General features: G+C 40.1%; 3 protein-coding genes and 1 pseudogene across 5 annotated transcripts; 2 read left to right on the forward strand and 2 right to left on the reverse strand.

The window, feature by feature from the left end:
* Nucleotides 1–363: 363 nt before the first annotated feature.
* On the reverse strand, nt 364–3933 carry LOC130693783 (homeobox protein GBX-2-like). The gene is made up of 4 exons (XM_057516990.2): nt 3566–3933; nt 3231–3364; nt 2778–2966; nt 364–2484 (listed from the first exon to the last, which is right to left on the reverse strand). The coding sequence occupies exons 1-4, from the start codon at nt 3619–3621 to the stop codon at nt 1373–1375; spliced, it is 1491 nt and encodes a 496-aa protein (XP_057372973.1). The 5' UTR covers nt 3622–3933; the 3' UTR covers nt 364–1372.
* Nucleotides 3934–8934: 5001 nt separating this feature from the next.
* On the reverse strand, nt 8935–10948 carry LOC130693889 (elongation factor 1-gamma-like). Its single transcript, XM_057517105.2, has 8 exons — nt 10862–10948; nt 10603–10752; nt 10482–10545; nt 10279–10421; nt 9910–10207; nt 9495–9851; nt 9312–9436; nt 8935–9144 (listed from the first exon to the last, which is right to left on the reverse strand). Exons 1-8 carry the CDS (start codon nt 10871–10873, stop codon nt 8989–8991), a joined length of 1305 nt encoding a protein of 434 aa, XP_057373088.1. The 5' UTR covers nt 10874–10948; the 3' UTR covers nt 8935–8988.
* A 1495-nt stretch (nt 10949–12443) lies between these two features.
* Nucleotides 12444–16028, forward strand: LOC130693888 (trithorax group protein osa-like). 3 transcript variants are annotated; one of them, XM_057517100.2, is made up of 7 exons: nt 12444–12657; nt 12753–12969; nt 13203–13507; nt 13596–13874; nt 14049–14087; nt 14183–14505; nt 15788–16028. In XM_057517100.2, exons 1-7 carry the CDS (start codon nt 12561–12563, stop codon nt 15866–15868), a joined length of 1341 nt encoding a protein of 446 aa, XP_057373083.1. In that variant the 5' UTR covers nt 12444–12560; the 3' UTR covers nt 15869–16028. The 3 variants fall into 3 exon arrangements, with proteins under 3 accessions (XP_057373083.1, XP_057373084.1, XP_057373085.1); XM_057517101.2 differs by having other exon boundaries at nt 12446–12657; nt 13206–13507; XM_057517102.2 differs by having other exon boundaries at nt 12526–12657; nt 12758–12969.
* Nucleotides 16029–22998: 6970 nt separating this feature from the next.
* Nucleotides 22999–24588, forward strand: LOC130693117 (uncharacterized; annotated as a pseudogene).
* Nucleotides 24589–24861: the final 273 nt, after the last annotated feature.

Raw genomic sequence — 24861 nt, forward strand, 5'->3', positions numbered from 1 at the left:
ATTACGGTTTTTTTTTTTCCCTTTCACACACACACACACACACATACAGAGATAAGAACACAGATTCAGTTATACCCCTTGTATATATGTACACACATTTCCGGATTTAGGCGTCTCCCCTCTTCCCCGACGTAGTGGAGAATAGCTTCTGATTCTTATATCTTGTTCCAATCTCGTCCTGTCCACGAAGCTCGCGTTATCCAGCCTTCGATAAAAATATGTTAGATGAAGCAAATCGCAGATATTGGCTATATAAACAGGACCATCATCTCACCCTGTCACCCCCTGCTCCCCGTATAGAGAAAAAAAAAATAATGATAATGATATACATTGCTTGTTTTCTTTTTACATTTTCACATTGTATTGTATAATTCGGCCAACCATTCATACTCTGAGAAAGCCAGTGGTTCACTTATGTTTTAGCTTATTTATGGCACACAAAACAGGGTAGGGGATGTACAAATGACTTTAACGTAATTGATTCTTCACCGTTGTACTATTGTAACATATTATAAATTAAAGCGGACCGAAAAATTGTTCATGCCACATTACACATTTTTTTTATCTTGCAATTTCCGTAACATGAACCCATACCGTAACGCTATATTAGAACAATTTCCGACTTGTTTTTGCCACAGTACGAAGGGGTTACACACATAAAAGGTTGAAAATAATATTTTATACTTTACATTTCAGTGTGGTTTCAAGATGGATAGGGGAAAAAAGTTGTTTTTAAAGAAGCTGGAATGTGAAGAAGAAAGTGTTGTTTAAAAGGCGGCGACCAGATGTTTAATTAAGTCTTATTTATTCTGAATTTTGTGACGCAAAAAATCAGATATTTCAAGCGTATTTTTTTTTTCATGATCTATTTATTTTAAAAAGTCGTGGAAAATTATTCTAATTTCCTACCTACATTAAATTTGTAAACAATTTACTTTAGGATAAGTAGCATGCCTAAAACATTAAGGTTAAAGCATTACAAACGTTAGAACTTGCGAAACTTAAGTATCAAAAGCTGAGCTCAGTGGCCTGGTTACTGAAAATTCAAGTATCGGGTCGCCGCCATTGATATTTAATTGAGTAAAGTGCTCAAGGTAACACATCGGTCTATGAATAATAGACGAGTTCAATTTGTGTTCGATAAGGGCGACGGGATTCGTGATAAATAGATGGGATACAAGCTCAAAAATGATACATGAGATCATATACAAAGTCGTAAGCAACTGCGCTTCTACATGTGGTTTGGGCTGGGAATATTGAGTGCGCACCCAATTAACAAGAAATTTAAAATATTCGCCTTTAAAGCTAGCAAAACGCAGGTTCAAATTAGCACATGATAAAATGCTTATGAATGAACATCCTGGAGTGTTCGTTACCACCACCGAGACTGTGGTCCAAAACTAAAAGAATGGCTTTGCGTTAGAGGAATAGACCCGGGAATGGTGGAGGGCAAAGAGCCTATAGGCTGCGCCATCGGTGCTGGGCGTAGGCTTTGGTTCATGGTGGCTAAAGATGGTAGTTGCATGGAAGACGGATCAACGCTGTTGGCTCCTATCCCATTCATGCTGAATGCGTTGACCATGTTTGGTGCATTCCTATTAAAAGACATGGCGTTCATGCAAGCAGCCGCTGCTGCTGCCGAATTAGTCAGTGAAAATTCGTGAGCTTGGACGTTGTTGAGGGATTTGTCAGGCCCCGGGATGTTACTGGCACTGGATGCGCCATTAGTCAAACCTCCAATCATACAAGTTCTCCCATCTCTCACAAGGACCGGGACGGCCACTCTCCGGGCAGAAGGTAACGGCTGTTGAAGATCTTGAACGTTTTTCTCGTGTCGGGCTCGTTTCGTCTTGTATCGGTGATTTTGGAACCAGATCTTGACTTGAGTCGGCGTTAAGCGGATGATGCTGGCTAAATGCTCTCGTTCGGGTGCGGACAAGTAGCGTTGCTGGCGGAAACGACGCTCTAGTTCGTAGGTTTGAGCTTTGGAGAATAATACACGTCTTTTGCGTTTTTTGCTCATACCTTGTCCGTCTTCAGCATTCGTTCTCTCCAGACGGGAATGGGACGGCTCTTTCCGTTTCGCCCCGTGAGCGAGCTCGTCATCTTCGTCGTCATCGCTGTCGCTTAGTCCTTCATCCTGCATCCTGGAATCATCGCGCATATCACCGCTGCTTCCACTAGCATTGAAAACGTCCAGGTCACTACTGTCGTCCAGGATGCCGTTGTTACAGTCAGTGCTATCGGGACAAGCGTCATCCTGACGCGAACGGGACTGTTGGCTATCGGCTTTGAAGTTGGCATTAGCTTCTTGAATGGGCGTAGAACAAGTTGTGTCGGGACTGAGAGGCGTCACGTTGATGGTAGCCCTCGCTTTGGCCGTTCGCGCTTCCCACCGAGAACTGGCCTCCAACGAAGACATAGCAAAGTTTTCGGCCGCCTGTTGACGCTGGGAATGGGCGAACAACCCGAGTTGTCCCAAGCCTTTAGTTTGAAATAAAATCGAAACCTTATTAATTTCTTTGCTTCGTATAGCCTGTTATATTCTCTCATTTTCGCGAAATATCTCGAGCGTTTTGATTGAATCAACGTTAAACGAAAAGTGAAACTACGGGAAGTTTACTCGTAAAACTGCTGGACATTTCGACAGTTCAACTGCAATTAAGAAGCTCGCTATTTAAGAAACGTTAAGATAAACCTACGAATGAATGAATGATAGATCCCTCCTAAAGAAAAAATAAATTACAAATAAAAGTTGCAAAAAAATGTTAACTTACTTAAGTGCCGATTCGGCGTGGTTATCGCTGACGTAGGCCATCGGGCTAAACTATAGAGTAGATCCGACGGATAACCAACTGGGTATTCGATAGTCGGATGCCGTGGGAATGAGCCGTTATAAGGTCCGTGAAGGCTCTCTCCGAGCATTTGGAAAGTAGGTGAGAACAAACTGCTCGTCAAAAGCCCTTCTGCCAAAAAAAAAGAAGGAATAGGTTTATAGATTTATGACTTAAGCAACGTCATGATTGCTGCATTCTGAAGGTGGGCTTGCAACCATCGTTGGAAACTTGAACGGAAGCTACGACTGCTAACCCTCTGCGCGTAAACAACTTGAACTGATGTCTTACTTTGCTCCCCCGCTATATGAGATCGGGCATTGAAATGCTTTTCTAGTTGTGTGTGTATAGCTATACAGAAATTTTAAAACCATTCGGAAACAAGGTGTGACTTACCAGTTCCAGTAGAAGGTGAAATCTTGTCTTTTGAGCAGCTGGTCGTTTTGACGTTTGGTAGATCTAAGATGTCTTTTACTGTGAAACCCGATGGCTTTGTTCCTCCACCGACGCTCGTTTTCACGTCCGTCATTCTACACAGAATTTTTTATTATTACATCGCATTAAATTTCCATCTCCATACAGGCAGAGTTGATATGAACTCACTATCACTCGATCAAAGTATGACAAATTTGTAACCTCTGAATACAAGATTTGATTTTAACTAATCTACTTTTATGGAAGAGTTGCGACTCTGTTTAAAGAAAAGATGATCGTCCGTGTAAAATGCTTACTTTTGATTTTCCTCACTCTTTGACAGTGAGATCGAATCGGCTAGGGAGGTTATCATGATTTGAACGAGCACATTTAAGTCACTGTAACACACTGATCACAATCACTTTGTTCTTTATTTGAAATCACTGCGAAAGATTATAGTTTCAGTAGAGTAATGTCGATCACTGTTTCACAATTCGACTCCACTGTTCCAACAAAGTGCAAGATGGGGCAACTTCCTTTCACTTGTGGTGAGTGTGCCAACAAAAAAAAAATGTTCTCAAGAAGCAAGATTGAAGAGGAAGCTTGTCCTTCTGTTGTGTTGAAATGAGAGGAATTTCACTCAGGGTAAGTGTCGAGGACTGGCGCGTGCGTCTCGTTTCCACCGGCATCGGATACCAAAAGAGAATCACGTAGTGTTTGGCACTCGTGTGAAGTGGAAACTCAAGGGACTCGACGCGCTCGAGAAAGGGCGGGGTCATCCCAAAAAAAGGGGCTGGACTCTACATTGAAGGCCTACAGCGATTGCTTGCCTCTTTCTTAATAGAAAGAAACATTGAATAGCTTAAGATATTTATAACGCTTATCCTTGTAATAGCATCTAATTGTAAATCATTTTAACTCTAAACGTAAATTTCAACTCGAGTCTTTTAATGCCAACTTTTTGCGATAAAACATTTTGTATTGCTGCGAAAACACAATGTGGACGTGCTTTTCTAGCTCTTATAATTTTGTCTTTTGTCTTCTGTTATCTTATAAAGCGGTTCGAACAAAGTGATGCCTCTAACTTGTTCGAAGTCTTCGTGAATAAATTGCGCAAGGGTTTCAAGTGATCACGCGCCACATTGGTCGGTACTCCTCAGCCGGGGAGGGCATAAACCGCTGAATACCCGCAACAAAGGAGGAGCTTGTTTCGAGCGAAAGCCACTGGAAACGACAAACCTCCACGATACTCTATCGATTAAACGAGGCCTCTTTTTAAAGTTTCAAATGCGGCCGTACAGCAGATAGCTTTCAGCCTGATGCTATACTAGAGAAGGTACCATCTATACTCGTGGTCCGTATAGCTTTATCAAGTGAGTTACTGTGCTTAGGTCATTCCTATGTTTAAATAATCAGAAACCGTCTACTGTAGGTCAACATGCGAACTAAAAATAAACGTTTCAGATGGAAACGTGTAAGCATGTACACTATAACTGTTTATCAGCTAGGACAATAGCTTGGACGCAGAAAAAATTATGTAAAAACAAACAGCTAACTCTAAATAACAAAGTAGTTTCAGTTGGTTAAAATGATTGCCTTTTTTCTATTTATACGCAATATACGAGTATACTTTTAGTGTACAAGCATTTAGTTTTTAGGGGCATTTCGTTGTCTAAGCTGGATTATATTGCACAAGACAGAGCAAACCGACTCAGGGAATGATCTCTGGAGATCCTCTAGTCGTCAACTTATTTCCGTTCTCGCATGAAGATTCCCTTTCTTTTAGATATTTACCTAGCCTATGTAGGCTACTTTTCTCTCTGGTAAGGTGTTTATCAAAGTAGCCGTTTTGGCTTGTCTAACAGCACTGAAGAGCCAAAAAGCCTTTAAAAATATTTGGAGGCACGTTTTCCATATTATCGTTTTTTTGACAACGAAGGGGATAACCTTAATAAATGTTTTTAGCTTTTCAACGTCTTTCACTGACGGTGAGAGTTCGGAAAGATGGCTATCCGCAGCCCTTGGTGTCACCTATTAGCTATCAACTCGTACCGGCTGCACGCTTATAAGCAATAATTTATTTAAATCACTTGCTGCTTGGCAAACTATTAAGTAAATTATAAAAGAAAACTTAAGTTTGTACAGGAGAGCTATTTTTGGAAAATAGACTTAAAGCTGCAAGATCAAATTCTTAAGCAAAGTGAACCGTATAAGATGATGGACAAACATGACTGACCCTGGACATAAATGGCCTCTTTCTATTATTACGTGAATCAATAAAACTGAAAATCTTAAAACTATCTTGATTGGTGAAGCTGTGTAACCAAGTCTATGTGTAAAAACACACGCACATTCGCACCTAAAAAAAATGTACATTAAGCTTTTGTACTCCATTTTCAGATTTTTGAAAATTGGTCAGCAAAATAAATTTTGGCTGATATGGACACTTTTAATGCTAATAATTATGAACGAGACTAATGCGTTAGATTAATATGCATGGTATGGATAGCTTTTGTTGTTCTGGAACAGACAGTCAACTAGTAGCCATATGAAGGTGGGAGCTATGGTGTGGTGATCGTAAAATAATACAAGAACTAGACCCACTGGGTGTGGAAAATTAGGAAGCAGGCATTACAGGTTATGATGAATAATATCAATTCCAATAAATTTGACCAAAAGAAAGAAAGGTTGATTTGATATCAATGCAGACGTCGAAGTTTTACCGGAAGTCGGTTTCCCCCCTTTTATTGTGTTTTCCCTCCATTTCATTTGAGCCTATTTACATCGTTTACTGAATATTGACCCTCATGTATCGTAGCAACGATTTTTAAAGGTGACAAGGCTGTCAAACCAGACCCCCGCTGTTGTGTGTACGAGACCAACTGTGTTCGGTCGGTGAGCTTTTATACGAGTTCAAGCGAGTAGAAAATGGATTTAGCACTTGGGCGCTATTTGGGCTATAAGAGAGAAGAGAGGTTTATTCGACGACTGAACCTCTTAACTATAAGCGTATACGCTTTCAGGTTTGAAGCCTCTTCCTCACCTTCCACACTGAAAAAAAAAATCTCTCGTCCTCAAGCTAGTCGATACATAGGGGTGATATGGCTCATGTACAGGCCGCCTATGCATTATCCGGTTTCTGCCTCCTCGGGTCACCCTCTTTTTTTTTCGGCATTGTACTTTCAATAGCAATGCGACAAGGGCGTGTTGAATGGTTTATATTAGTCTATTTAGATTTCCTTATGCGTGGCGTAGCGTATGTATTTCATGTATCTATGTGTATACAAGCAATGCACGCTTACCCTTTTTTTGTTTTGGCACTAATATTTCAACAATTAAATGCAAAAAATTTCAAGACATCCACTTAATACTTTCTTTAAACATTTTGCCATTATCATTATCTTTGCGGTGTTCTCAGAATTTACATCAAAATTTTAGGTTAGGCTATATTCGTTTACTTATATGATGTGGTATATAAGGCGTATAAAATGTACCATTTCAAAGCAAAACACGAAAGATAACTTTTGGGCAGCCGAGGGGGGAAGCCAATAGAAAATGACTGAAAAGCCTTCATCCGTAGATATATTTGGAATCGAATGGATCAAAAAGATTTATGGAAACGGCAAACGAATATTGTTTTCAGGCGTTAAAATGTCAAGAAGAATTCTCCATCGACGGCGCACCCCACATTGTCATCTTTGTTGATCGAACAATATGCCGGAAGTTCCCACTTTAACAATTCCGAGTCAATTCGCACCCTAGGTGGTCCCCCACCTTAGCCTATCCATTTTTAGTGCAAGGGATACAAGGAAACCATCGGATTTGAACGGAACGCCTAGAAAACCCACACATTCTACTTAAACATTTTTGCAACTGCTTTTCACATTTTGAGTACAGTGCAGTTTACAATTTAAAATTTAAAAAATGAGTTACTGAGCTACGGTTTCCGAAATACCATGGTCTTCCTACACGTATATATAATATTGATTACAGATAAATAAATTTATTTCGTAAAAATAAATGGCTGAGAATGGAATTATTTAAATGAAATCGAGGTATAACATATTAATAGCTATCGGTGTTATTGTAGCGGGATCTTATCACGAATGGGCTATTCAGTAAACAGTCTGTTTGAAGGGTATATATGTACAATTTTACAGGGTATCTGCTATTAATAAAACAGCTTACGGATCAGTCAGTTTTGACGGCTCGAACCAACAAAAGCGGTTAAGTTGGAAAGTTCTACTGCGACCGAGGTGAAGCGATGCACTAGGGAGATAGTGTCTTCTGTGTTGGTTCTAATGCCTCGATGCAAAGTAGCTTGACGTGTCAAGGAAAACAATCTTGAAACGTCGTCTTCAGCCTAAAAGGTTCTTATATATCTGTTTTCTTAGATAACCATGTTTTTCCCCCTTCTTTGTTCGTTTGATATGTCTGACCAGCACGAGATGATAACATGGCATAATCATCCGTGTTCCTAGGACTTGTATACCAGTGTTATGTATGTTTAGCAACGGAAATGACTTTACAGAAGAGATTTCTGTTTTTACTTCACTTTCTCCTGGAAATATGTTTATTAATCTCCTGCTTCAGCTTTCCCTATTTCAGTTCTCAACAGGACTTGATCTAACATGTCTATTTTCCCGACATCTCTAGTTTCTCCGGGGCATAACTGACTAGTGCATGTAACCTAATGCCAACACTACACAGGCAAAATAGGGTAAACCATGTTCTGTGTCGGTCATCTATCAACGATCGGCCGCAGTTGCCTCTAACTGAGGTCCCTTCCCTGCCCCGAAAAAAGCCATTCGATTCAACCCGGATTGGATTCGGGGTGAAAAATTTTCCCCCCATTTTTTGGTATTGCGATAAGTAGTTGATGGTTGTGCGAGATATTTATGGCCGTATTGCTGTATATAACCAGTATTCGAAAGGATTCGAATACAACAGGCACGAAGTGCGGTCACAGTGTTAGAGGCATGACCGTGTGCTTGGTTCGTGGTTTGGAGTTCAGAGTGATATGGTGCATGGTGCATGCTAACGTCTATCACTCGAACCACTGCACCAACCCGAGAAAAGGGTATACTTACCTCACCGTACTTACCCTTGCGTTTGTCCGGCTCTCCATCATCCTCGCGATGAACCATTTTTCATCAGGTGACCCCCGCGTTGCATCCCACGGCGGTAGAAAATAGATAAAGAAAACATATTTTTACCGAGAGAATAGCGTACCTCAAATTGGAAAAAGGTAATATTTACCTTCAAGCTGTGTCCCCTTCACCTGTTTCCATATCTGCATCACAGCGGCTCTTCTGTAGTAGGAGTCACTCCTACATTAAAGGAAACTGCGTCTTGAAGTTATGTTTGGTTAGTTATGCTAGCCACCACTAGATTGCGTTGATAAGCTGAGCGTGAGCGCTGATGGTTAGCACATTTGGCGCAAGATTTTTTAAAATTTTCTTATTTCATTATTCTGCGAAAACAGTTTATTTAAGTACTTCTTCTATTACCAACTACTATTACTAACTTGCGCAGTACTAGAGCATTCTGCCTCTGCTCTAGTGGCATCAAGCCAGCAATCGACACGCTTTCTACTAGTAAACATTTCGGGAAAAAAGATGGGTTAGCCCAGTTGCGTACAAAAGAATCGAGTTGGTAAATTCCCCATCGAGAAACACGATTAAACTGGTAGCTCAGTAGTTGTATTAATTGCAAATACAACATTTGATAATGAAACGCTTTACTTGAAAATTTTGCCTTGGTTAAAGGGACGGCCATTTTTATCGGTGCCCGTCCACGAGAAGTATTGTGCCACCAACGCTTTAGTTTCCTCTGAATCAGGGTCCAGTTTCTTCCAGTCATAGGTTTCATAGTCAATTTGCCAATCCGGGCTCAACTGCATATGATGAAAAGAAATAAAAATGTTAAAACACATCCAATCCTTAGCCAACAAAAAAGCCTTAGAATAGATAATTCTTTTACTTTCCCTCTATTTGTTACACGAAATGTTTATAAAAAACATTCGTGTCTTTGAAAGAGGTTGACATACGTAATGAATTTTACCTGAAATGCTAAATCTTGTCCACGCCAGACCCAGACTCCCGAGATAGTACTGTCGTTGTCGGCCCCGAACAGGCACATGGATGCAAAGCATTGCTTCCTCATTTTGTCCAACCTTTGATACATGCCTATTAAAGAAAAACTATTCATGTAAATTCTCAATCAGAGAAATTATCTTTGACTAACCGCCAATCAAATTTGAGGACATGAAGACTTTGGTAAGTTCTTCAGAGTATTTGTACTCCCCAAACCAAATAGAATAATTCTCTTTGTCAAACTTTTCCCAGAAGTAAGGGATTGATTTGGTTTCTTCATTGTTTGAATAAAAGCGCTTGAAATCATCCATATTGAAAGTCCCTTTGGGCATTTCATCAAAAGGATCTTTGGATTTTGGTTCCTCAAGCAAAGCTGCTTCAGCAGCATCAAGTTCTTCTGGTTCCTCTTCCGCCTTCTTTGGCTTTGGTTTTTCCTCTTTCTTTTCTTTCTTCTTCTCTTCCTTTACAGCTTTCTTTTCTTCTTTCTTGGATGACCCACCCATTTTGCCTATTACATTGAATTGGCATAACATCTCATATTTATGCATTTATGTACATTTCCTTACTTTGGAACTCAGCAAACTTCTTGGGATCCACCTGGCATTCTTTCTGGCACATCTTAAAGTCTCCAAGAACAGCCTTGAACTGGGGTTGGTTGACACAGGTAACAAACCATCTGTTTAAATTTTGGTATGGTTTCCTGTTGGTTTCATCACAAATGTTCTCATAAAGGTGAAGAAGATTGCAGGCAACAACAATGTCTGCAAGGGTTATTTTCTCTCCAACCAAAAACGTGCGGGTTAGAAGATGATTGTTAACAACAGAAAGGATGGTGTTCAACTCCTGCTTGGCATGATCAACAGCCTAGGAAAAAAGTTTAAAAAGTTTAAAATGTTAAAACTATGAAAAATATGTTTAAAATTTTCAAAACCTACCTGTTTGTTATATTGAATTATTCCAAGTACTGGAAAAACAATTGTACAGGACAATGGAAGAATTTCACCATCAGCAAATGACATCCACTGAAGGATATGGGCCTTCTCTACATCACTGTTTCCACGAAGTTGCTGGTTGGCAACTAAATTACAAGACAGAAAAATACTGACATTGCCAGAAAACTAACGGCAACTCGAATTACCGAAATAAGCGATTGCGTTGCTTTCAGCAATGCATTGCCCATCTTGGGATTCAAACGCTGGCACCTAGGACAAATACATTACAGAAACATTAACAAAAGTAATTAAATTTAAAGAACTTACTTTCCCCAATGGAAATTTCTTGAGAAAGGATTCGCTCTTGTTGGTCTCTCCAAAAACAAAATTGGAAGCGACGTTGATTTTAAAACCGGAGTACTGAGCCGCAATAAGAGCCTTGCTGGCCCTAAAATTGCTTGGATAGGTGTACAAAGTCTAATAATTAACAAAGTAACAATGAAGTTTTGCAAAAAATAGCCAATCATTGAAAAATATACTCGGATGTTTAAGAATTTTTTAGATTAAATCAGAGAGTTATGCTCACCCCAGAAGCCATGACGTTGAAGTGCACTATTGCGAGCTTGACGTGGAAAGAAGAAGACGAGGTAAGGCTGGTGTTCAAACCTGTAAGGCTTCTTTTGTTCGTTGGAAGTAATACGGGCAAGAAAATAAACCTGAACTTCTGGTTGATGACTATTAAGGATCGGCCCCGATTTGCTATAATCGGGTAATCCAATTTGGCCAACAATGCCCGATCTGTTAAGATTTGTTTCGACTACTTGTTCAACTGTTTTGTTTTGACCATCTGTCCGATTATCGCGCATACCTATGGGAAAAATCATTGAAGAATATAACATTTTCGCTTTTAATTATTTTAATTTTACAGAAGTATGATAGTGTCGAATGCATATTTATATGGAGTTAACTTTAGTAGCAGGTTTCAAGCCGTTCTTACCAGTTTACACTGGCAGAATCAACTGAATCGATAGGCGTTAAAAGCAGGGCATTGGATTTGATATTCTTGGTTGAATTTGACAAACCAAAATCGTTTCAGCAATTTTGAAATTCAAATCAAATAGTTTCGTTAAAAAACCCAAAATTTCAATCCTCCAACCAAACAAATTTCAAATTCATATCAAATGTTGTTCAAAATAATTTTTTTAAATGTCCCGCCTGCACCGAAAGGCTTTTATTGGGGCGCAGCAAGAACCCCGATTACAGCTAATCGGGGCCGCTCGCTAGTCACTTCTAACAGTTTTTTTGGCCATGATTTTTTATTTGAAATAGATTTTATTTCTACGCAAATTTTGACCAAATCCACATCAAAACATGGTCGTTTTTTAATTAAAAAATTCAATCAAAATGTTTAAAATTTCCTAGATTTGATTTGGATTAGATTTGATCTGTCAAATCCAATATTTTGGTTCGACTTGGGGTGCTTTTCGCGCCGACCATGGCCTACTATAATAACGGATAGTCAACGCGCAATCCCTCCTGCGCCTAAAACTAAATTACAAGAGGATCGTAATACCCCAAACCGAATCCCACTTTCCACAGCCTCTTTTCACCCATTCCAATTTTCACGATATTGGCAATACCTGCCCTCTGGGGAAGAGGAACTACCGTTGTAGTAAATATAGCAAAACTCCACTTTCCACTGCTTCTTTCCGCTCATTTCAATTCTGTATTAGTTACCAAACAAGGGAAAGTGGAATTTGGTTTGGGTATTAGCCTACGACCCTAAATTTTTTCTTTGTTCAGTTACATACATTTCGATCGATATGCTTTAATTCAATTCGTTGAAACTAAATTATACTTTCCAGTCGTTTTCGTATCCAAATCGTAAAGCGCGTATTGTTTTCCAGCTAAACCGGTTTTAATCGATTACCGTATTAGTTCATTTCATGTGTTTATCGTACATAAAAAACGACTGACGCTTTCTTTCCTGTTCGAATGCCAATAAAAAATATTTAATTTGAATTACATTTGTTATTCATTGGATTTATTAAAATTGTTTGCATGCAGTTAACAGCAGTTAGGAAGCATTGAATCGAATTCACGATATGGTTTATTAACTAGTTAACCACAAGTTAACCGGTTAAGCGATTATGATGCACACCTTTAGAACACATTTTGGGATCAAAAGAAGAATAAAACACAGACAAAGAAAGAGTGGAATTTTCTGTGAAAAAGTATTCTAGTTGTCCCAATAATCGTGACTAGCTTTCGCTAATAGATCAGAAATGCCGGCGATTGTTTTGGAAAAACCGAAACTGAGCAGACCCATGTGGAATTCCCTGAAATCCCACATAATTAGAGAAAGACAGAGAAAAAAGCAAGGTAATTATATTTTGGCTTGGAACCGACTTTCGGCTATAGAACAGTTATTGTATTTTGAAATGAGATTTGAAAGGAGTTGTTATTGTTTGTAACAGAACAGGAAGCAGATGCTGAGGTAGAGCGTCAACGAAGAGAACGAGAAGACCAACAGAAAGAACAAGAAATGACTTTAGAAGAAACAAAGGAACAGGTTGCTCAATCAGAATCCAAACTTTCACAGTTGAAAGAAGACAAACACCAATTATTTCTTCAGCTCAAAAAAGTCCTTAATGAAGATGATACCAGAAGAAAAATTAAGGAGTCCAGTTTTAAGTATGCATCTACACATCTTTTCCTTTGATATAAATTTAAACATTAGTCACAGAACTTTGTTGAACAGGTTTTTAATAGCAATGAAAGTGGTCTCTGTTTTAGTGTGGGGGGTGTGTATTTTCTTGTCTTGGTTGTTAATGATTATAGTATTTTCCATAACTTTTAAAACTATTGGTTTAAACTAAAAATGTTTTTGGTTCCTGGATAAAGTCTTAAATCTGTTTTTACCTCAGCAGTGATATGATGCTGTTTCATCCTTATCAAACTGGAACTTCTCTAGTACATCCGAGTACCCATGGTTCTTTGTACATGCACCCCAATCTTGGTACTCCTAGGCCAGTCTTCAATGGTGGGAAAGAAGAATCCCTTTTGAATCTGCACGGAGTACCACCTTCGTCACTCTATGGACAGCCGGTGAATATGGTCCCTTCTCTAGGACATCAAATTCAAGCTAGTCAGAAGAGATCCCGGAGTCCGTCTCCGCCACCTCAGCTGTATCATTCATACAAACCACCGTCACTTTCCCCATACAATCCAAGTAAAATGCTAGTCCTTCGCTTTTTTCATTTTCTTTCTTTCTTTTTTATTAATTGAATTCCTGATTATTTGTATTGATTATATTATAGAAGGTACCGGTAGTCCGTATGGAGGGAGCCCTGCAGTCCCTGGTAGCATTTTCTATACACACTCCGTTTCAGTAAGTGCTGCACATAGCGCAGCAAGTGGCGGCTATCAACTGCCTCCAGGGTCGATGTACAGCTACCCCACTCACTCTTCTTCCTCACGCCCAACATATTCTGTTCAAACGCCGGTCTCATCCAAAGATGATGCTTCTTCTGCTTCTAAGCATCATTCAGCTGTATATGTCGGACAAGGAAATGTTCTACCTCAGAATCCTCAAAGAAGTAAGCATTGATTACCTATAATATGAGATTCTAATTGGGAAATAAGATTGAGGTTAGAAGCAAAAAAAATTTAAATAAAAATTACATCAGCAAACCTATTGTGGTTGTCAAACTAAAGAATGCAACTGAAAGCTTGGCAAGAGAAACTCAAAACGTACATTTATAATTTTTCAGATGTCCCACCGAGAAATTCTGGGCCTTCGCTAAATCAAGGTTGGTACCGTATTGATTTCCGGTTTTTTTTTTGCTATGGAAATATGTTGTATACTGATTATATTATATTTTATTTATTAAAAAATTTTTTTTAGGATACCACCACCAGCCTGTTGAACATATGCTTGGCAAAAATCCAAGTACTTATGGACCTACAGAACAAGAAAAATACTTTATTTCACCTTCTCATGGTTCTGCCTCAAACGTGTCTTCAAACGCTAGTGGCGCCCAATCAGCTGGTGGGTTACGTCCTCATGCTGGTTTATTAGCGCCAATACCAGTTCCTGGTGCGTCGCACCCATCTGGAATTCCCATTCAGCAACAAAATCATACAAAAAGTGGTAGCATTATTACAGGAAACCCGTTACGGCCTCCACCTTCAACCGGCTCCTACCACTCTGCTACTTCTGCACCAAACGTAAGTAAATTAAAAAAAAAAAACTCAATAGCATCCATGTGTTTAGGTCAAATTTGATCAAACTGAAGTTTTATTTAATATAGCAAAGCTTATAAAGTACCGAGTAAGAATAGGTTACGTTTAGTTTTGCAAATATGTCCGAAGACGTTTCGTATTTCGCCTGTTCCAACATGAGCAGTAGTTTAACTAGTAAAAATTGTATTCTTTTGTTTGCTTATAGCAAACCGTAATTTTCTACGTTTTTCTTTTGCTTTTTTTTTTTCCTATTTTCTGTTGTTTTTTGTTTTCCCGTTTTCTATTTTCCAGTTAAAATAAGGCATTTAAGAGAACAAATGAATTTTGTACAGATGGTGAACACAAATACTGTAGTGACTCGCAAAAATGAGTACTTGTGTTCTATAATGTTTTGCCGTCGAAATTTTTTTGCATAAATTTTTAGCTAGGTTAATTGCACACATGGTCCAATAAGATAGCAAAAGCAATAGCTTATTGCCTATCGCCGCTAGACATCCCTGCCATTAGGGCTCTTTGAAAACAAAATACTCCCTAAGAATCCTAAATATCTTAAAAATAGGATCTGGTGAATCAAGGATCTGAAGATTTGAAACCTTGTCCTACAAAATTTTGGTTTGCCTTATGCAATCTTTTAACATTCGAAAGATAAATAGGTCATTGCTCACTGGTGATGGATTTTCCTTCTTATTTTACGTAGCACCAGTCAAATAGTTCAGTTCTTCATTGGTTTTCTGTCTTTATTCCACTTAAACATATTTGCTGTTAACACGAACAACAAAACTCTAGTCCTTGAGCAAATTCTAGTTTCGGTTTGTATGGCGAAGTGTGTAATCTGGAGAAAATTACTTTTACTTATTTGGCGGCTGTTCTAGAAAAAGACGTTGTCGTCTTACTGCACCTAGAAGCAAACAAGAACTTCTAAATACTATTCTAGGTCAATCAGAATTTACCCATTTGATTCGTATGCCAAAGGCATTTACCAATGCAAGTTCCTCGATGATTCGGTTAACTGTTTTAATAGAATTCTTAGTTCGTAATTATTTTTTACTGTGATTTTTAAAAATTTATCGGGTTAATGATAATGCTTTGGTAACCTTCCTATGAAATAGTGGCTTGGTTCATTCCGAATGTTATACTTTCTCTAGTTCCTTCTTAACGAGAGCAATATTGTATTACGATTTATTTTGTGTGATTCCATTGACTTATAATTGCTATATTAGCTGTGGCTTAAATCGTATCTAAAATAATTATGCTTTTGACTTTTCAGGCGCAAAACAACCGCCAAGCAAATACTCAGAGTGGTGGACAATCTTGCCACCCTACTCGCTATTATGGAAATCCGAGCTAGGAGAACATTTTGTATTTACATGCGTCACACGATCTTAGGTTGTTGCTCAGCTTATTTCAATTCTTTGTGTCTGTTGTTACATTCCTTCTGAAGTGGGTATCTTGGATTTTATTATTAATCGCATCATATTCCTGGAATGAATAAATAATTCTAAGTGTTATCCTCTAATTCGCTGCTTTTGGAATTACAAGTGTTAACCCTAAAATATTCCGAGTTCAAAATGGGAAACAAATGCAATCTACCACGCCAAATCACATTTATTAGAATTTCCTAAAGTGCACCCGTAGGGCAAGGAAAAGGCGCCCATCGTTAGGGTTACAATTGAACTTTAGTTACGTATACAATTAGTGAGATACAATTATTATACCAATTGTTCTACAGAGAATTCTATCGGTATACTGTATGTGTCCGAGTTTTAAACTATTCTTTGCACATTTCAATCTCAGCTGCTCAGTCCGAAGTTTACTCTGCTATGAAATTTTAAATACAGCCAAAAATGCCCAAAAAATGAGAACCTTCAGTTAGCATTAGTGTAACAATACGTCGACAGTTTATCGTGTATGAACGCGCCGAACATTTATATATATTTATACATTTTAAAATATATCGGCATTTTTTTCTGTTTTGCTGCTATCGCCATCTATCGGTCAAATTTCTAGTTAATTCTCTACATACGGCCTCACCGAATATTCCTGCTGGATCAGCCCTAGCGCTGTAGCGTACTGGCGCGCTAGCATTACGACAAACATTCGGTGTATTTCAAAAACGATTAACTGAATGAAAAAATAGCAATTTTCCCGGAATCACCATTCAATTTTGAGTATATCCTGTGACATTCAACCCATTACCAATATAGGAAAAGTCGGGCTTATTTATAGTCGGGCTTAAAGTTTTTTTCTGCAAAAACTGACTCTCTTCGGAATTGGTTGAATATCACAGGATATACTAAAAATTGAAGGCTTATTATTTCATTCATATTTAGCGTTCCAAAATGACCAAATGGATGTGGAAATATTCACAATAGAGACAGTGCTCAGTTGAAGAAAGATTCATATATGGGAATGGAGAGAGCTGTACGAGATAGATATTGGGAGACTGATTATGGAAATGATGGAAGCGAAGGTGAAAATCGGAATGGTTGAAAATGAAATCCATACTATGAGCAGCAAGATACGTCAAAATGTGATGCTCTAGGAAGTAAGGAAACTACACCGCCATCTAGTGTTCCATCTCGCCATGAACTATAAAACAATTTGAACACGCCGGATGCGCTGGAACAATATTTAGCTCGCACTCCTCAACGGTCTGCAAAAGCAAAAACATCTCCTCTTGAAATATAAAAATAACCCTGTTAAGATTTGAGTTGCATTATAAGTCTGGTTACAAGAACGTAAGATGACAAATTTAGTATTATTCTTAAGTTTAATGTTAACAATTTTTTCCCTTCTAGAGATCCAGTCTTACACGTAGAGGCCCTTTGAATATATGAAAATTCTTCTGAAGCAGTTAATTATGGCAATTTGTTTTACCCAAACAAAAAAAATCGCACTTTTTTTCTTTCCCCTTACATCTACCGTCGTCTTTGTAAATACATAAATTCGTTACTATAGCAGCTAATTGTAGTCGAATGTTCGTTCGACCTGAACTGTGTCGACCTTGTATTCTACAGCTCTTTTACAGCAGACAAAAAAAAGGTAGTTTAGGAGGGAGGGTTGGCAACCCTTTGGCCTCAGACCTTTTCTAGCTCTGTTACAGCATAGTCATGTCTGATCCTAGCTCTAGTTCCAGCTCAGAAAGTTCAAGTGATAGTGATGTGTCGTCTCGTGGCTCATCTAGGAGATTGAGAATCAGCACGGCTAGAGTTAGAGTAAGCCCCCACGGTTTAGTTCATAGGGACGTTACTCCAGACATTCAAAGAGAAGAAGAGGCCGACGCCCTGGGGTTAGCCGATCCAGATCGGGACCTTTCGCCGGCTCCTGAGATTCCCCAGGACCCAAAAGTTCCATTGGAAGGAGAGAGGAAAAGGCGTCCAAGGGATGAAGAGAAAGATCAAAACCCGAGGGCAGGGAAACGACATAAAAACGAGGATGCGGTTGTAAAATTCAAATTGTCAAAGAGTAGAGGAAAGAGACTGCTACGCCCCTTTTTTAGGGGAGTAGGCGCATCAAATTCCAAGGTAACTAAGGGGCGTTACCTGGCTTCCTTTAAAAAGCGCTCAACCGCGTTTAAATGCCCTTCCTTGGACGACGCTCTCTACCAACGCCTCAAGCAAGTTAAAGGATCGTCGGCTTCAAAGAACACGATCGATCACAACGAGAGGGCCTTGTACTGCGTACAGCAAAAGATCTTAGAGGCAGCACAACCACTTCTTTTTTTGTCTAATGAGAAACTTGATGACGACTCTCACCGCGAAGCGATTAGTGTAGCTATTCAATTGCTGGGGGATTCCTTTCACGAGGTTACTCAACAGCGAAGAAAGAATGTACTCAGGCAGACTAGCCCTTCATACCTCTACCTCCTCGACGATCAGGACAACTTTAACACCAAGGAGGCTAGTTCTCTTTTCGGAAAATCTTTCGTAAAATCTATGGTGAGGTCTTCACAACAACTTACCATGCTAAGCAATCTTCAACCGGTTCAACGCCTGTCAGGGCAACCTTACCGCAATGGCGGACATCAATTTCGCCATCCTGATGGGCACAACAATAGGCCGTCGGGTCAATCCACCAGCCATCGCTTTGAATCCACCGACGCCCAGCAGGGTTCGTCGTTCAACAACACACAAGTGGGAGAGGCCAACACCCCCTCGGCTAGACTCGGCGGAGAACGCAGCGCAGTCGAGTACAACACGACCCAGCAGAGTGCCGGGACACCAAGACACTTCAACAACAGGGGAAGGTACGTGTCTATCGTTAAATCAAACATCGGCAGACCGCTCTCCCCATCTGGTTCGGAAGTTGCGATAGGGGGTAGGATATCAGCCTTCAAAATGAATTGGTTCAAAATATCAGCTGATCCTTGGATCCTTGAGTTAGTTTCTAATGGGCTGAGACTGGAATTTTACTCGACGCCTACGCAAGAGAACGTACCGAATAACGCAGCGTTGGGACCGAGTCATTGGGCAATCTGTAATGAGGAAGTAGAAGACATGATTAAGAAAAGGGCGGTGGTGCGCGCCGAAACGAGGGGTTTCGTTAGCAGCATATTCATCATTCCCAAGAAATCAGGGGGCTTTAGACCCGTCATTAACTTAAAAAGGCTCAACACGTATGTTGTGTATAGGCACTTCAAAATGGAAGGGGTCAGCTCAATCAAACACGTAGTCCGCCATAACGACTGGATGGCAAAATTGGACCTTAAAGATGCGTACCTCGCAATACCCATCCACAGTGAGGACCAAAGTTTTTTACAGTTTAAATGGAAAAACACTCTCTTTCAATTCATCTGTCTCCCTTTCGGCCTCTCCTCAGCCCCTTGGGCTTTTACTAAACTATTGAAGCCAGTCGTCGCGTATTTAAGACAGCGAGGAATTAGATTAATAATTTATTTGGATGATATATTAATTCTAAACCAATCTAAGGAGTCGTTAAAAGGGCAGTTAGTGGTAGTCGCCAATCTGCTGGATTCGCTTGGCTTCATTATCAATAAAGACAAATCGCATACAACCCCCACACAGGAAATAGAGTTCTTAGGCCTTTTGATTGATTCCACTACTGCTTCCCTTAAACTGCCTGACGCGAAGCAGGACGTCATCATTAAATTGTGCAAGAATGCCTTAAAAAAAGACTCTTTAACGTTAAGAGAAATCGCCAGCGTTCTAGGAAGGTTTACCTGGGCTGTTTGGGCTATCCCGTTTTCCCAAGCCCACTACCGTAATATCCAGAATACCTACATTAACGGACTCAAGCTAGACAATGGGGAACTAAAATCCAAAATCTCACTGAACCGGGAAGCTAGAGAAGACTTGTCATGGTGGACTTCATCGCATAATTTAAAGAAAAAGAAAGCACTGATAGACCCAAGCCCTTCCATAACCATCTACGCCGATGCGTCTCTCTCAGGGTGGGGTGCAGTAAGTAACAATGTAAAAACGGGAGGTCCGTGGACATCAACCGACACCGCCAGGCATATAAACGAACTGGAACTTTTAGCAGGCTTCTACGCACTAAGATGTTTCGCAGAAGAAAGTCGTTCCAGTACCGTATTGCTTATACTAGACAACTCAACGGCAGTGGCCTATATAAATAAAATTGGGGGTTCCAGATCGGCTAGCCTTAACAAAATAGCGCTAGATATAGCTGGATGGTGTGAGGAACGAGACATCACACTGCAGGCCACCCACTTACCAGGGTTTTTTAATGGCGTCGCAGATCTGGAATCGAGAGTGAGAAAATACTGGAGCGATTGGATGCTGAAGAAGGAGGTGTTTCAACTGATCCGGAGGAGATGGGAAGTGGCAATCGATCTATTCGCATCCCATTGGAATGCCCAACTGGAAACGTTCTCGAGCTGGAAACCCCAACCGGGAGCGGCGGCGACGGACGCTCTCTCATTCAGCTGGCTAGGCCGCAACGGCTATGCCTTTCCCCCATTCTCTCTCATAGAAGACTGCCTGACAAAGATAAGACAAGAGAGAGCGACACTGATCTTAGTATGTCCGTATTGGCCGAGCCAATCATGGTTTCCAACAGCCCTAGAGCTAGCTTCCGACATTCCAATAGTTCTCCGCGTCTGCCCGGATCTACTTACGTCCAGTCGGGTGGAACCACACCCCCTGTGCGAATGCAAGAATTTCCAGTTAATCGCTTGGAAATTATCCGGAAACGATATGCAGACCAGGGCTTTCCAGAACAAGTGGGCCAATTATTGCTGGCTGGCTCACGAGAGTCCACGAGAGATGCGTACCAGTCCGCCTGGCTCGCTTGGTACAATTGGTGCGGTAAACAAGACCAAAATCCCCTTCGAAATGACCTAAAACATATTCTATCATTCCTGTCAGAAGCCCATTTCGAAGGAAAAGCGTATGGCACAATAAATATTTATAGGTCGATGCTTTCCTCTACCTTACAACCAATTGATGGTCTACAGATCGGGAAACACCCGCTCATTGTAAAATTGATGAAAGGTATATACAATTCAAACCCTCCGAAACCTAGGTACGAGTTCACCTGGGACGTCAGTATAGTGACCAACCATTTAAGCCAACTTAAAAACGAGGATTTAGCTATCGGCCCCCTCGCTCGGAAACTGGCTACGCTTCTGGCGTTAGCATCCTTCCTTCGAGCTTCGGAAGTGGCTTCTATCGGGAAAGAGGATCTAAGAATAAGTGAATCCGGTATGAATTTCTCCCTCCTAAAACCGAGAAAGGCTCAGAAGGAAGGAGCGCTAAAAACGTTCTTTATCAAAAGAATTCCGGACCCCCGAATTGACCCGGTATCTTGCACGGAACACTACATATCTATAACGGAGAAGTATCGCGTGCAATCGAATGGTAGGCATCTCTTTATGGGATCAGTGAAGCCGTACAACCCAGTAGTCGGATCGACCGTAGCGGGTTGGTTAAAGAGACAGCTGCAGGAAAGTGGCGTAGACACAGGCAGATTCTCGGCTCACTCAACAAGAGGAGCGGCTTTTTCGAAAGCAGCAGCAGCAGGCATCTCTGTCCAAACAATTCTAAACACAGCCCACTGGTCCTCGGAATCAACCTTTACGAGATTTTACAGAAGGGATCTGCCCAAAGAACCTTCCGTAGCAGAAGTCGTTCTGAGCATAGACTAAACAAATGTTGGCTTTAAAGTCACAGTTCAGGTCGAACGAACATTCGACTACAATTGTAAATTGATCGAGAGCGCGAAGCGCTATCGACGATCAATTTTGATTGTATAAGAATAAGAGAGAGAGACCTGAACTGTAACATCCACCCACCCACCCAGCTTTCCTATTTAATGAGTTTATAAGCTAATCATTCCCACATAGCACAAGTCTGGCCGTGGGATGTCCGCTAGATGTCGAGGTCGGATATAAGGTACATCCTGTTGACATCCGTCGGACAGCCCGAAATCCGATTTGGATGTCCGACGGATGTTTTTTTTGTTGGTTTTGACCGCCCTAAACAGCGCCGTCAGACATCCGAAGGATATCTGACCGGACTTCTTACGGCTATAATTTGGACATGTAAGGGATATCTGCATATTCATTCGTTTTATTGATTAATAAAATAAAATCGTGAAATAGAAAAGACTGTTGTTATTTTTTGATCTTTGTATTGAAACATGACCAGATTAATGAACATGAGAAACCTTGTGTTGCACAACCATATGCAGATCAAAAACAAAAAAAGGAAAACAGATTCATAAAGAAATCATTTGTCTGACTACAAAAACAAAAACAAAACATTGCTTCAACATTATTCGGGCTGACTGTATCTGTGTGACTGTGACTGACTGTGAATATAGACGAGAAACATAAAAAAAATACAATTTTTTTCTTTGTGAATGGATGATGAATGGAATGATGATGGGACTCATAGGACAGGTACCGTGCGAGGTTTGTCTTTACAGTGTCGCAGCATGTCAATCATGGCTGATTTAACATCTGCCTCTGTAATCAATGGCGTGTTACGTACCGATGCAGCTGAAAGATCAATACGTATTATAAACGAATGAAACGGATAACATGAATATTTAAAATAAATACCAATTATCACTTTTCCGATGTTGGTATCGGCTAGCTTTTTGTTATTACGATGTCCAAACCAGCTGAAAGATTTGCCTAGTTCGTTGGTCATAAGCCGCCGGGCGATCGATCTAACAATTGTTCTTGGGGTGTTTCCCCCTATTGCGATCAGGTGGGTTTTCTAGAAAACATTTAAAAAACAAACAAACAGACAACACCTGAAGTTTAATTTAATTCAAATTTTAATAATTAAAAAAAAATTACCAAACGTTGTGACTGGGCGGGTACGGCAAGGCAGCTGGGTAGCTGGGCGGGTACGGCAAGGCAGCTGGGCAGCGCGACGAACACGTTTCACAAGTCTTTCATGCACACTTTAAAATCCAAGTTCTGCTAATTTTCAAAAAATTCACACAACACCATACAAAGCACATGACTCAAAGGCAGCTACCGAGCGAATGCCTGAATCGCTAGATCCCCATGCGAAAGAAGTCGGAACTACCATTTTTTTTGCTTTTGGTGTTCATTCCCTAAACACAGGTAAATGGTATCTTCTCAAAAAATTGCTCATCAAATAATTATTATTAATAAAACAGTTATCTTATAAAAAAACACTGTTGAAATTTAAGTAGATGTTTTTACGTTACATATTAAATAGTAATTTCAAGTAAATTTAAATTTAATAAACTGCTGGAACATATCACTGCCATTTAAGTTATCTGACAATGCTGATTTAATATATAGGGGAAAAAGGCGGCCATTATTTTTCTAAATACCATGTATTATATGTGTTTTTCACAAATACGACAAGTGGATTTGCGCCTGTAACTGTCAACATGACGTGAATGAAATTATTTCGTTAACAGGTTTACTGATGTTGGGATCCATTCTGTCTTTTATATCACTTATGCTGTTGGTTATGTCATTTGCCAGGTAATCCCAACCAATTCTCTGTCAAACATTCATATGCCAATTTACCCTTTGTTTACAGTCCACATTGGCTGGTCTCTTGGCAAGACACATACAGCCCGTTCAAGAACATGGGTCTCTGGGAGTTTTGTTTTAGCAGATTCCGTTACCCAAACTACCAATTTGATGACCTCGTTGATGGTTGCCACTATGTCTTCAGCAAGACATACTTTGTGATTTGGGAATGGTTGCTGCCAGGTAAATTTAGAGTCACACTTTCCTTTGCCGGCTACTTCACAACTCTTTCATTTGCTCTCCAAAGGTTGGCTGATGGCAGTGCAGGTTTTTATGACGCTGGCCTTGATATTTTCCTGCTCTGCCCACATTGCCTTAACAATGCTTCTTGTTCGTTGGCCGCTCAACTTCACATTCCGATACCAGTGCAGATCCTGTCTGCCTGTGCACTAATGAATGGTTTGAAATCCTTTTGCCTCTTCCTGTCGGTGGCTGTCTTTGGTGGACAATGTTGGAGACGTGACTGGATGCCCTACCCAAATTTCAACTACCTCTCTTGGTCGTACGTGTTTGCCGTAATCGCCATGTTCATCGGAATGGCTGCCACAGCCAGTTTCTACTTCGTAAGTTCTCATCATGCAATTCACCATGAAATAATTCTAAACCAAGCAAACTATTCTAAAAATGACGCCAAGAGGACAGTGGAACGCAAGAAAGCCAACAGCAATCTAGTTGTTCAGATGCAATCACACGGCAGCCAGATTTACATCTGAAAATGTGTGCCTCATCCTCAAATATTTGGGCTACAAACAGTTGCAGCTGTGAATCTCTTTATCCATCATTCCGTTCCACAATGTCACCTCCGTCCATTGCTTAAATTTAAATCGTTGAGTGAGCTGTAATGTTTCTCTTTTTTTTTAATGTAAAGTAGTTTTACCAGAAACTTGTTTGGGGTCTTACCTGGAACTCTGGTAGAGCGGCAGAGGTCAAGGATGTACTCCATGGTCGTTAATTCGATGTTTCCGTCCATAATGAGCAAACGACAGTTGGCTATGTCCTCCTCGTACTGCCTCACCTTTTTTTTTATTACAAGTTGACGAAAATAGATTGGATCTTTTAAATAATTCTGTTTGTGTGCCGTCACTTTCATTCAGAGTTGTGTGTTCCCTACACACTACAACAAAAAAAGGTATGTACGGTTCTAGAGTTAAATGCAACTACTTAGTAAAAATTTATTAAAAATATTTTTATTTTCAATATATTCAAAAAAATTTGTTGAAGATCTTCTTGTCTGCTCGAGGGATGTTGTTAGGACATCATTTTTGCACATCCATCGGACATCCAACCAGACTAGCCGAAGGACATCCGTGGGCCAGCCCATAGAAGACACGGACATT

The sequence above is a fragment of the Daphnia carinata genome, chromosome 3 (assembly GCF_022539665.2).
Source record: "Daphnia carinata strain CSIRO-1 chromosome 3, CSIRO_AGI_Dcar_HiC_V3, whole genome shotgun sequence".
Lineage (NCBI taxonomy): Eukaryota > Metazoa > Arthropoda > Branchiopoda > Diplostraca > Daphniidae > Daphnia > Daphnia carinata.

Bases quoted from the DNA above. Each gene is read 5' to 3' on its own strand.
- LOC130693783 (XM_057516990.2), bottom strand. From the start codon at position 3,621: ATGATAACCTCCCTAGCCGATTCGATCTCACTGTCAAAGAGTGAGGAA. The intron at 3,365-3,565 runs GTAAGCATTTTA...AATTCTGTGTAG, and splicing joins AAGAGTGAGGAAAATCAAAA to AATGACGGACGTGAAAACGA. The intron at 2,485-2,777 runs GTAAGTTAACAT...TTCAAACTAAAG, and splicing joins CACGCCGAATCGGCACTTAA to GCTTGGGACAACTCGGGTTG.
- LOC130693889 (XM_057517105.2), bottom strand. The intron at 9,437-9,494 runs GTTAGTCAAAGA...TTTCTTTAATAG, and splicing joins GTCCTCAAATTTGATTGGCG to GCATGTATCAAAGGTTGGAC. The intron at 9,145-9,311 runs GTAAAATTCATT...CATCATATGCAG, and splicing joins GACAAGATTTAGCATTTCAG to TTGAGCCCGGATTGGCAAAT.
- LOC130693888 (XM_057517100.2), top strand. From the start codon at position 12,561: ATGCCGGCGATTGTTTTGGAAAAACCGAAACTGAGCAGACCCATGTGG. The intron at 13,875-14,048 runs GTAAGCATTGAT...ATAATTTTTCAG, and splicing joins ACCTCAGAATCCTCAAAGAA to ATGTCCCACCGAGAAATTCT. The intron at 14,506-15,787 runs GTAAGTAAATTA...TTGACTTTTCAG, and splicing joins CTGCTACTTCTGCACCAAAC to GCGCAAAACAACCGCCAAGC.